Source organism: Thunnus albacares, chromosome 10 (genome assembly GCF_914725855.1).
Source record: "Thunnus albacares chromosome 10, fThuAlb1.1, whole genome shotgun sequence".
NCBI classification, from domain to species: Eukaryota; Metazoa; Chordata; class Actinopteri; order Scombriformes; family Scombridae; genus Thunnus; species Thunnus albacares.
In genome coordinates, this window is record NC_058115.1 from 33307463 (window position 1) to 33320492 (window position 13030).

Consider the following 13030-nt stretch of genomic DNA (forward strand, 5'->3'; position numbering starts at 1 on the left):
AAAAATAAAAATTGTCATTTCATGTGTTTTTTTACAGTTAATATTTTCCTGAAAAGACACTTGAACATCAACAATCAATAATAAGATGGTAAAGCGCTCGGAGCCCAACACATAATCGCTGTGTTTACGAGTATAAAGAGGTTAAGAATATACTTTAGATTGTGCACACAGCCTGTAAACACTGTATAGATTCAAGCAGAAGCACATCTGTCCCAGCAGACAAACATTAATGTGAAATAAAAGATGGAAACAAGGTGACTGAGGCTCCTCCTGTGTGTGATGTGGAGTCAGAAGGTTTTTGTTCTGCAGATGAAATGTTTTTGACCACTGATGTACCTGCAGCTCAGTGATGAAAGGATCAAATACAGACCAGGATTTATAAAACCAGCGTTGATCGATTAAAGGCAAATTCTGTCTTATTCACAAAGTTTTTCCCATCATAATAATCTGTAATGAACAATAATTTATTTACAGAAATGCGTTGATCTCAGAGTCAAACAGTTTGTATAAAACAGTAGAAAACATTGTGTCAAACTGATTCACATTTACATTTATGAAAATAAACAAAGTTTAATATTTACAAAGTGTCATCTACAGAAAGATTTGTACATTTGTCTTCATGATTCCACTGCTGACGTCTTCATGCTCCGTGTTCCAGGTGAACCTTCATCCTCTTCAGTACACTTTGGACCTGCGAGAACAGAAAACATAAAGGCACAAAAACCAATAACGTGAATATTTCCAGATGCAGAAGAATAATTACAGATTTTGATAGAAGCGAGAAACCTCTCATCACCTGGAGAAAGCAGAGACGGAGACGAGGCCGAGCAGGAACTCCAGTCCGTAGAAGCAGAGCAGCACGGCGCTGAGGAGGAACTCCAGCCGCAGGACGAAGGTCTGCAGCAGCAGGTAGTAAACGGCCAGCGCGGCGCAGGGCAGCAGGATGAAGAGCGACACCGCCGACGCCAGAGAGCGTTCACACAGGTTCCCCTTCCAGCCTGGACCGGAACACCGAGACGGTCAGCACACAGGATCTGATTATTGTTCAGCATGAAAACCAAACTTTTACCGTCTCACCGGTTTTAACCAGACGACATCTGGACATGTATAAACCAGCTTTATTACCAGCTTCAACACGAGATCATTTAGGATCTACATCACAGACGCTGAAACGATCCGTCCATCGAAAGAAAAATGATGTTACGACGATTTTAATAATCGATTTTTCATGTAAAAAAACACCAAAAATCTTCTGGTTTAAGCTTTTAAATGTGAGGATTTTTCTGCTTTTCTCTGTTTTATATGATTGTAACTGAACATCTTCGGGTTTTGGACTAAACAAGATATTTGAAGACGTTTTCTTCGGCTCTGAGAAATTAATGGACAGTTTTTCATGACTTTTATAGATTTAACAATAATCAAAATAATTCTTAGTCGCAGCCTTAAAGGTTCTATAACCTCATTTTTTCTCAGTCCACAGACAATATACAGAGAAGATTAGAGCAGGAAGTAACAATCAGTTTCTTTATTCATTATTTTGTTTTTATTAATTGTTTCAGGTGTAAAATGTAAGAAAATTGAGAAAAATGTATCAATTTATTTTTAAAGAAAGTTCAATTGTTTAGTTTATATGAAGTGCAAAAACATCCAGTACAAGTTCCCAGAAGGCGACATCAGTGACATCATCAGTGACATCATCAGTGACATCATCAGTGTCTGAAACTCTGAATTTACACTGATATGGAGATAAGAAAAGCAACAAATCCTCAGACTGGAGAAGAAACCAGAGATGTTTTTGCTGGGAAGTTGATTTAAACAAATACTTGTTTGATTCATTTCTCTTAAACTACTAATTAATAATCACCTTATAGTTATAGATTTATTACACGTACATTTGCAGTTCAGTGTTTGAACTGGAATTTAAAAGGTGTTTCTGTAAACCAGCAGCATATGGAGGCAGGAAAATGATTCACTGGTAATACAGAGTACTGATAATAATTAATGGCTTCAAATGAAGACAGTATTAACCCTCAAACCTGCCAGAATCTGTACAAATAATAATACTAATAATAATAATAATAATAATAATAATAATAATAATAATAATAATAAAGGAAACAGCATTTGGGAGTCAGCAGCTTCAGACTGAACTCTTCCACATGTTCAACCTCACACAGCTGCATGTTGTTGCAGCAGATGTTTGGTGTCTTTGCTTTAAAAATGACTCAAACAATTATTCCATTGGAATGGCTGTGTGTATTCATTCATTCATTCATTCATTCATTCATTCAGTTCAGACACTGCTGCTGATGGAATTAGAAAGTTTCTTCTCTGCTGCTGAAGACTGAAACGTAACCAGCAGCTGTTGTCCAGCAGATGGCAGCAGAGAAGCTGAGACATGAATCTGCCTCCAACTTTAAACCCAACATGAAGATTTGCTTCATTAATAATGTGAAGTTTAATTTAATGCGTCTCAGTTACTGTTCAGTCAGAGGAGAGTATATCTCTGTTCGGTGTCTCAGTCTCACCGTAAAAGATCCTGAGAGTCTCAAGGCCGAGGAAGAGCACCAGCAGCACCACGTCCAGAACCAGATTATCTGACGGGTACGGGAGCAAAACACCTGCAAACAACAAAGAGAAGAAGAAAATACAAACACACAGGTTTCATGTCTAATATTAAAACGGTGAATATGAATTTAAAAAGCAAGAATGACTTAAGTTTGGAAATTAATTAAAAAAAAAAAAGTCCTTTAATGATTCCCCTCTCTCATTAGGACACTCTGACCTTTGACCTCCTTCCTTCAGCTGCCTGTAGTTTTATTTTTCTTGCCACCAAAGCAAAACAAACAAAATGTTCATAAATGGTTTTGACTGTTGACGGCTCAGTCACTATCGCTGCTTATCAGTGGTGAGAAGGGTCAATCAGTGTTTCCTAAAGCCCGACACAACGTCCTCTAATGTCTTGTTGTTTTGTCCACGACACAAAGATATTCTGTTTACTGTCATAGAGACTAAAGAAAACAGAAAATATTCACATTTAAGAAGCTGGATTCAGAGAATTTGGACATTTTGTTTGAGATTAAAACAAACCAATCACAAGTTATCATGTGAATAAAAGCAGCTAAACGTTGGATTCCAGACGACTGCTGATGAAATCTGACCCGCTGGGATGCTCAAGTGAACCGTGTGTCAGCGTGTGAACATGTGAAGGCGGCGCAGCAGCTTACACACCTTTATAGATGAACATCAGGATCTCCGCCAGGTAAAAGGCAGCAAAGTACCAACAGTTCAGATACAAGAGGATCTGCAGAGGAGTGGAGGACAGCTGAGGACGACACGGTCAAGGACGACAGACACGACAAATCAGACAAACACAGACAGACAGAACAAATCAAACAAACACAGACAGAACAAATCAAACACAGACAGAGCAGCTGCAGCTCTACGTCAGTTTCATGTGAAGGATACGATCGGTTGGCTTCCTGCAGAGAAACAGAGAGGCAAACTGATTAATATTAACAGAAATGATAAAAATAGAGCTTGTTAATAAATCAATATTATATCAACAGGAGACTAGTTTTTGTCTAAGCTGTTGGTTTATTAAAATATGGCTTAAACATTGTAACATTTCCAGGTCTTGAAAGCTGTTTTACGGTCAAGTGACACAATTTTCTGAACTCATTTAACCAAATTCTACATATAACTTTTTGACTTTTATTTATTTGTAATAGTTAAAATCAAACAAATAACATTAAAATGACAATGTGTAGGGAGATAAAAGGTATATCAGTTTATTAATCACATCTGCATAAATAACAATTAGAGCTGCAACTAATGATTATTTTCATTTTTATTTAACCTGCTGAAAAAGCTGAAAAAGCTAAAAAACACTGAAGCTTAAACTGTGTTTTTCTTCAGATTTAAGAACAGTTTTTTCTCTCCAGGATAAAGTTTGTCCATGTTTGACTTTGAGGACATTTTGTACATGAATGCATCATCTCATCACAGAGCAGAGAGAGTCATTAGGAGCTGTCAGGTCCTCACTCATCACTGCGCGCTGTACGCTCGTGTTGGTCGACCCGCTTTGATTCCTGTGAAACTATTACATCATCATCTATCTGCCAGTGTCAGTGCAGGCTGCTGGGAGGGTTTTAATGCTGTTTCTCAGTCCAGTTCTAGTTTAAAGGTTGTATTTTTAATCGTTATTTTATTCATGAGTTTATTATTTTATATTGACTAATGAGAAGTCTGTCTGGATTACTTGTTTTTATGTTGTTTGACTGAACTTTATGCTGCTGCCTGTCTTGGCCAGGACACAAAAGAGATTTTTAATCTTAATGAGGTTTTTCTTCTTCTTTGGTCTGCAAAATGTAAGAAAAAAACCCCTTCACAGTTTCCCAAAACCTGAGTTCACACATTCATACCCAAAAGTAATCTGTTTATTATTATTTTTGGCACAAAAAGCATTTAAAAAAATCACATTTGAGAAGCTGGAAAATTAGAAAAAGAAACTTACTGAAACTATTAACTGATTATCACAGTTGTTGCCGATTAATTTTCTGGTGAACTATTCAATTTTCTTCTTTTCTTTTCTCTAAACACAATATATTCACAATGGCAGAAATATATGTTATAATAAAATATTACATAGGAAGATTAGAATTAGAAACTCTGAATTGTATCTTTTATATAAAACCAGATATGTGGTAAAACATGAATGTCATTAGTTGAAGGAATTAAAGGTGTCTGTGCAAGAACTGTCAGACTTTACATGTGTGTTAATATCTTCTGAAGACACCAATATCCATATATAAAACACAACTTAATGTACTGTTGATACTGAGGTATTTGGTTGAAAAATATTGCCACTATGTTATAAAACATCGTCACTCTACCCTGTTATGAAATCATCCAGTCAAATCTCTGATGTAATGAACATGAAACTGACTTATTTCTGCTGTCAGGAGCAATTTCAAGTTTGTCTTTTTTATTTTTTCTCTGGTCACTGAAAATGTGCAGTTTGTAAAATGAGTATTTGCATTTGGAAACACATCTTGTCTGATGAGTAACAGCTAGTGTGAAGCTTTATGTGAAGCAGAATTTACACAAAAGTTAAAGATCTCTTAGTGCACAGTTACGTTCAGGAACATTAGCATCAGCTACAGAAACAGGCAGGTTTGCTGTCTCCCTGGAGACTGCTTCAGTAAATGTACTTAGTTACTTTCCACCGCTGCTCACTAACTTATATTAGCAGTGTAACTGTTATAACGTTAATAAGAGAAGAAGCTACATGATGATAAAAAAAAGCTGCTTCTCGCGGGTATTTCCGACCTCGCGACGGTTTGAATTTACGTTACGCAGTTTCCTAAATAACGTCACCGCGTTAAATACTATAATGTACAAAAAACATTAAAAATAAATGTTATATACCGTCAGATTTATGTGACACAAAGAGTGTGCGACTTACCAGGCGCCATGTCTTGTTACCATAGAAACAGCTTGGCGGAAGTGCTTCTTCTTCACTTTTGGGTTAAACGGTAGCGGTATTTCCCGCCATGCTGCCCCCTACAGCTTCAATGTCACTATGGCGCAACTGATATCAATAATATATTTTTTATTATCTTTATTTATGGTACAAGATAAGATAGATAGATGAACATGAAACAAACAAAACAACAACAAAAATAACATAATGTTTGGTTTAATCATTTTAGATTTTCTTATTGTACAACGCATGTGTGTGTGTGTGTGTGTGTGTGTGTGTGTGTGTGTGTGTGTGTGTGTGTGTGTGTGTGTGTGGTGGGGGGGGGGGGGGGGGGGGGGTGTTTGTGTAAGGATATGGAGCGGAGGGAGAGCAAAAGGGAGAGACTATTTGTTGTTGTTCATTTGTTATTCAACTATGTACTTTTCTTTCATTATATTATTCTGAGTAGTACAGTTGTATGTAGTTGTATAGTTTGGTGTAGTGTATGTCGTATAGTATGTATTTTATCAAACGTCCCAGACATTTAGGATTTTTATTATTATTTTATTTTGATGTTATTTTTTGTTTGTTTGTTTTGTAATGCAATTATAAAATTCATTATTTTTTGTTGACTTGTGTGTATTTAATTTATCAGAAATCATAAAACTTGGTAACCATGAAAGGTTTTGTCCTTGGAAGCATCAAGTTGACAGTAAAAGGTAAACTTACTAGCTTTTTTCAAGACCTTTCAATCACATCTTTGTCCTCCTCCTCCTTTGTTTGTCAAGCTTATATATTATGTATATACATACTTGTATTTTAAACCGTTTTCATAAAATAAAGACAGGGAAAAACTAAAAACTAAAAAAAAAAGGAAAAAGAAGAAGAAATTAAAATAAGAACTACAATACCCAGCATCCTCCTTCAGCGCGCTGATTGGCCAGAGTAGTTCGATGGTTTACGTGGCACTGCTGGGTCTGCGCAGACTCAGTCGAGCTCTCTCCCGGCAGGAAGATGGTGTCGTGTGTGTTGTCGGTTTTACTCCTGAACGTTTTCTGCAGTTTCGTCTCCTCTTTGTACTTTCACATCGGAGAGACGGAGAAGAAATGTTTCATAGAGGAAATCCCTGATGAGACGATGATTATCGGTGAGGAGAAGTCAGCGGCTAATGCTAACCGCTAGCTCACCAACTTTAGCTAGTGAGCTAATCGGCTAAACGAGCTAAAGTTAAATATCTTATGTTTCTGCGTTTGTGCTTATATCTTTAATTATTCAGTAGTGTTAGCCACATTAAAACAGCAAAATATTGATTATTGGATGTCAAGAAAAATCGGCGCACGTTATCTGTAGAAATTATGATAAAACGCAAAGTCTGATACTGACCTGATATGAACAGTCGCTGTAATCATTCTTCCTGTTCATACTGACTATTAGAAGAATCACCTTCATATGTGCTTTCAATTTTTCAATTTAGCATCAAATTCCCTCTTTGTGTTTCCTCGGACAGTGTTTCCCTGGTCAGTATGAACAGGGGGAATGATTACAGCAAGAAAAACAGGTTTCACTGTTCATTTGGACTCCTGACTGTTGATTTAAGACACACTTGAACAACTGTGAGTGTGTCCTTTAACTCTAATTGCAGTTTAAATACATTAAACTAGAGCTGCAACGATTAATCGATGAGTTGCCAACTATTAAATTAATCGCCAACTATTTAGATAATCAATTTATCATTTTAAGTCATTTTTTAAGGAGAAAATGTCGCCATAAATGTGAATATTTTCTGGTTTCTTTAGTCCTATATGACAATAAACTGAATATCTTTGGGTTGTGGATAAAACAAGACATTTGAGGACATCATATTGGACTTTGAGAACCATTTTTCACCATTTTCTGACATTTTAAAGACCAAACAGCTATTTGATACTAATTGAACTAATTCAGTTCACTGTTTATTAGTGTCTTGCAATACATGTTTTTAATTCCCTATTCCCACATACAAATGTAAAATCATAACCATGACACACCTGTCTGTCTCTCTGCAGGTAACTATCGGACTCAGCTGTATGATAAGCAGAAAGAAGAGTATCTGCCGGCCACTCAGGGTCTGGGGATGTTTGTGGAAGTCAAAGATCCTGATGACAAGGTTAGTCCCGAGCGTTTAATGCTGTTAACGAACGAATGAAATGAGAGTTTATTATCTGTTTACTTTGTATTGTGTACACGTTATCATCATCATCAGTTAAGCGGGATTTAACGGGTTAGTTTGCTCTGCGTGTTCCCTGCAGGTGATTCTGTCCCGGCAGTACGGCTCAGAGGGAAGGTTCACCTTCACGTCACACACACCTGGAGAACACCAGATCTGCCTGCACTCCAACTCCTCCAAGTTCTCCCTGTTCGCTGGAGGCATGCTGGTGAGGTTTCCCTCCTGTAGAGCTGCAATGATTAATCAATTAGTTCTAAACTATTAAATTAATAACCAAGTATTTTAATAGTCAATTAACCATCTTGAGTTATTTTTTTAAAGGAAAAAAAGCTACATTTCTCTGATTCCAGCCTCTAAAATGTGAATATATTTTATTTTTTTTAGTCTCTATGACAGTAAACTGAATATCTTTGAGTTGTGGACAAAACAAGACGTCATCTTGAGTTTTGGGAAACAGTGATCAACATTTTTCACCATTTTATGACATTTTATGGACCAGTCGACTAATCGACTAATCAAGAAAATAATCCACAGATTAATCGATAATAACAAAAGTCATAAGTGTCAGCCCTCCACTCCTGTAACATTATCAGACTCATGATGGCAAGATTTTTTAAAAAAGGATGAAAATCATTGCAGCAGAACCAAATATATCATCTTCCTCAAATTCACACATCCTTCTTCCTTGTCAAAGCCTGGCGCCTACATTACTCACAATGCAACTGTACAGATTCATGTGTGTTATGCTAGTAGCGGTAAATGTAGCCTGGAGCTGCTAGCCTCCAGCAGAGACGAGGAGCTACAGAGGTCTCACTTCTTTCTAACTCCACACCTCCAGATTTGATTACTTTTCTAACTTGTAGTCTTCAGCCTGAAACCGACGCTGACTCAAGTGACATCATCAGTGACATCATCAAAAGGTTTTATACTACTTTTTGCACACAGAGAACACCTGGAAACACACTCAGGTGGAAAAAACCTGCAGTTACCCTTTAAATAAAACTGCATTCAGACACAACTTAAAGAAAAAACGTTCCTGCTGTGTTCCTTGCGTCGCAACAACACACTTCAACTCTGTGACTGGTTTCCAGTTTCCCCTCATGTCTCTGTATGTTCAAAAAGTGCACTCATGCAGGTCATGATAACCACAAATCATTTGCTCGCACTGAAACACTCAAAGCAAATCTGTGTTTGTGTTGAGTGTTGGTGGAGGTTTGTGTTTCACTCTGCTGGATCGTTCAGATGCTTTTACTGCGTTTTAGGGCTGAATATCAACACTGATTCAACTCCTTGATTCAGTTACATCAGATAAACACTAATATTTGTCCTGAGAAATTAAATGACTTCAATATTCAACATGTGAGCAACACTGTTGTTACATTTCAGGATGAACTGTCGACACATTTCCTGCTTAGAAAACTGCAAATGCAAATAACACGTCTATATTTATCAGACCTACGTGTGTAAAACAGTTGAGCAAGAATAATTAAATACCTGCATCACCTGCAAGAGCTTCATCATGATATATATTTAAAAATAAAAAAATAAAAAAAATAAAATATATATATATATATATATATATATATATATATATACAGCAACATATAGACTGTCAGTACCTGCTGTGTTAACTCCAGTCATCCAGCCCCCTGGTGTTACTCACTGACCTCGTGTGTGTTGTGCTGCAGAGAGTTCACCTGGACATCCAGGTGGGAGAACACGCCAACAACTACGCCGAGATCGCCGCCAAAGACAAACTGACGGAGCTGCAGCTGAGAGTGAGACAGCTGGTGGAGCAAGTGGACCAGATCCAGAAGGAGCAGAACTACCAGCGGGTCAGTCTGACTGTTCACTTCACTTCATTACTGTTGTTTTAATGTAGACTGTCGGTCTCAGCCTTATTTTATTATTTAACCTTTATTTAACTAGGAGAAGAGTATCCTAGCAACAACAACAAGTACAAACAACAGAAAACACATAATGTCTGAATGTCAAGATGTATCAATATCAACCGATGTAGTTATAAATCATGAATAAATTTCTAATAGAATCATATAAAATATTACATCCTACTAGACCTGCAGTGTCGATTAATCAATTAGTTGATTGATGAGCACAAACTGCAGATCGTTTAACATCATTTGTGAGAATTTGCTGCTGTTCTCGGTTTTATGTGATTGAAAATTCAATATGTTTGGATTTTGGACAGAACAAAACAGACAATTTGATGACATCATCTTCAGGAAACCGAATGATTAATCGATTAATCAAGGAATTAATGAAACATGTTGTTCATCATTCAGAGACGATTTCAGACTCTTTCAAACAACCTGAAAGCTGAAAATCAAATCAAATGAATCACTGACTCAGTTTCATCCTGAGGGCTGCAACTAAGCATAGTTATCATCATCATCATCATCATCATCATCATCATCATTATTATTGTTGTTGTTGTTGTTGTTGTCTAGCAAATGTCAAAAAATTGTGCAAAAATGCCATTTACAGTGTCTTTGGGCCCAAAGTGAAGCTTTTAATTTGCTTGATTTGTCTGATCAATAGTCCAAAAACTTCATGATATTTAATTTATTCATATATGACAAAGATAACGAGGAACAAACTGAGTTTTTGGGCATTTTTACTTGAAAAATGACTGAAACGATTCATTTTGCCTCACGATTAATCATTTTAAATGTAATAAATAGTTTCAGGGAACATTAACAATCGTTTCTAAATACTTTCATCACACCAGAGCTGCAGTTCAAAGATTATTTTCATTATCAGTCTGTCGATTATTTTCTGGATCAGTCGTTCATTCTGTATAATAACACGCCCCCCCCTCCGCTGTCTGTGGTCTCTCAGTACCGCGAGGAGCGTTTCCGTCAGACCAGCGAGAGCACCAACCAGCGGGTCCTCTGGTGGTCCATCGTCCAGACGCTCATCCTGGTCGCCATCGGCATCTGGCAGATGAGACACCTCAAGAGCTTCTTCGAGGCTAAGAAACTGGTGTAAACGTTCACCTGGGAAATGAGTGTGTGTTTGTGTGTGTGTGTGTGAGAGAGAGAGAGAGTGTGTGTGTTTGGTCTCTACTGATTGATGCAGTACTGAGCGGCGGCGGCGGCGGCGGTCGCTGCTGTCGGAGGAGAAACTGCAGACTGCTGAGGAAACAGGACACAGAGAAACCCAGCTGCACGATTCGACTTACAAACATCTTCAGATTATTATTATTGTTATTATCATTATAAATGTTCTCATTGTTTCCCTGTTTGTAAAGAACCCCCCCCCCCCCCCCCCCCCCCCCCCCCCCACGACCCCCCCCCCCCCTCCCCCCACCACCCCCCCACACACACACATCTGCAGTAGACTAGCAGGGAAAAATGTGACTCTATTTATTACACAGAGAGATTTTACTGTTTAGATTTGGATCCAGTTCTGCTTCAACGCGACAGGAAACTAACATTTATTCGATGAGATATTTTATAGATTTGCCCTTTTTTCGTTCTTTAATTCGCTGTAATGAGTCACAGACGCCGCGTTACCTGAGAGATATTCAGACTCACACACCAAGAAACGATAATCCGTTTAAAGCAAACACATATTGGCCTCTTGAGCGACGGCAGAAATTCTAACCTGGATTCAACACTTTTTGTGCTAGATATCATTTCAGTTGCAGTTGAACTTAATACAACGGCACATTTATGAACGGAGGCTGCTAGAAGGTCTGTAATTTACACTGTTTGGCTCATAATAATCTCAGTGTTAACAACACGCGGCTGTGTCCTCTGTGTACCTGCAGGATTATAAAGTTAATCCAGCAGAGGGCAGATCAGGACTGAATCCTCCCTGATCGACAGGAATACCTTCGATTCAGAAGTTCAGATTTTGCAACAGCGTAAACAAAACTGGAGGATGTTACTGTATCGTTCGTTTTATTATAACAACAGCAGAAGAAGAAGAAGAGAAGCGGTGACGAGTGTTTGTTAGTTTCTCTGCCTCTGTCGCCGCTGTGGTTTGTTTCAGAGTTACTTCTACATCCTGATATCCGGTCTCTGCTGTTAGTCGCTCACGTGTAGAGTTTTATTTTCTGAGAAACTGGACGTCAGACATGATTGACAGGGGGGGTGGGGGGGGGACGCCGTCGTGCTCACACGATGATAACAGGAAGCGCATCAGAGCTCTTAATCGACCTGTGCGCGGCTTTTGACGTGTTCAGTCACATTATCAGACTTTTTTTTGACTTCAATATGGACACTGATATGACATACCTTCAGCACTGGACGCCGCTACCATCAAAATCTGAATAAACTCAGATTTTTTTTTACTTCGCCTGTGACGACATCAGATCAGATCTGTAGCAGGTTTCACAGTCGAGCTCTCTGGAAGTAAAAAAAAAAGCCTCATTGTTCAGTTGTTTGCTCTAGTTTATAAACCAGTTTACGTTGAGTGGAATAAATGAGATGTTTCCTGTTTTTTTAAGCTTCTTCAAGAGCCAAACAGACAGATCACGTCAAAAAAAAAAAAAAAGTCCAAGATAATCGCTGGACAGAGGAAACACCTTCACAGATGAAGACGTTTACACGTTTAACTCTGCGTGTCTGTAGATGTCATCCTGCTTCTCTGTAGATCACATCTTTCTGTCGATGAGACACGTTTCCTGCTGCAGAACATATCTGATGTAAATATTCCAGCTAAATTGAAGTTAAAAGGCTTCGGTGATGATGACGAGCAGCTCTCAGCTCTCAAGTCTGTCAGGTTCTTTTTTTTTTTTTTTTTTTTCAGTGAAATCTTACCAAATACAACAGTTTTTGTGTTTGTTACTGCGTCCAATTTGAATGTATGTTTCTGTTTTAGTCGGCTCGGCGGAGGCGGAGGCGTAGAGAGAATATTTTGGTATTGATCATCCATTAATTCTAATCAGATGAGAAGAGCTCGCTCCGTGGTGTTTTTATTATTAGTCGCGTCTGTCCGCTGTTACGCTGCCAGAGACGCCTCCTCCTACAGGTTTCTGTCCCATTTTCAGTTATTTTTCTTTTCTAAGAATTTTATTCGGGACAAAAAAAAGCATCATGTGTGGCAGATCTCCTGTGTGAAAGGACAGTTTCTCAGTGATTAAATGATTAATTGTTGACTTGACACTGAGTGGATCTAGTGAAGAAAATTTGAAGAAAAAAAAAAAAAAAAAAAACAGCCCCTTGAAATCCCTCCTCAGCGCTGCATCACCAGCAGCTCTGGATGATTGTTACCTGGAAGAACTAGACTCGGACAGACCTGAATCCTAAATATTCAGCGTCCACGACTAGTTTGTTCTGTGAGGAAAAAAAGAAAAAACCCCGAGCAGTGAGAAGGTTTCAGATCCTCTGAGG

The 13030-nt window shown here is 38.2% G+C and overlaps 2 protein-coding genes across 3 annotated transcripts; one reads left to right on the forward strand and one right to left on the reverse strand.

Moving 5' to 3' along the window:
- Positions 1 to 443: 443 nt before the first annotated feature.
- Positions 444 to 6400, reverse strand: tmem216 (transmembrane protein 216). 2 transcript variants are annotated; one of them, XM_044363526.1, is made up of 6 exons: positions 6376 to 6400; positions 3469 to 3482; positions 3232 to 3325; positions 2529 to 2621; positions 797 to 998; positions 444 to 691 (listed from the first exon to the last, which is right to left on the reverse strand). In XM_044363526.1, exons 1-6 carry the CDS (start codon positions 6380 to 6382, stop codon positions 676 to 678), a joined length of 426 nt encoding a protein of 141 aa, XP_044219461.1. In that variant the 5' UTR covers positions 6383 to 6400; the 3' UTR covers positions 444 to 675. The 2 variants fall into 2 exon arrangements, with proteins under 2 accessions (XP_044219461.1, XP_044219460.1); XM_044363525.1 differs by lacking the exon at positions 6376 to 6400 and adding an exon at positions 5468 to 5553.
- A 36-nt stretch (positions 6401 to 6436) lies between these two features.
- Positions 6437 to 10862, forward strand: tmed9 (transmembrane p24 trafficking protein 9). Its single transcript, XM_044363524.1, has 5 exons — positions 6437 to 6611; positions 7510 to 7610; positions 7753 to 7878; positions 9359 to 9505; positions 10530 to 10862. The coding sequence occupies exons 1-5, from the start codon at positions 6479 to 6481 to the stop codon at positions 10677 to 10679; spliced, it is 657 nt and encodes a 218-aa protein (XP_044219459.1). The 5' UTR covers positions 6437 to 6478; the 3' UTR covers positions 10680 to 10862.
- The last annotated feature ends 2168 nt before the right edge of the window (positions 10863 to 13030 follow it).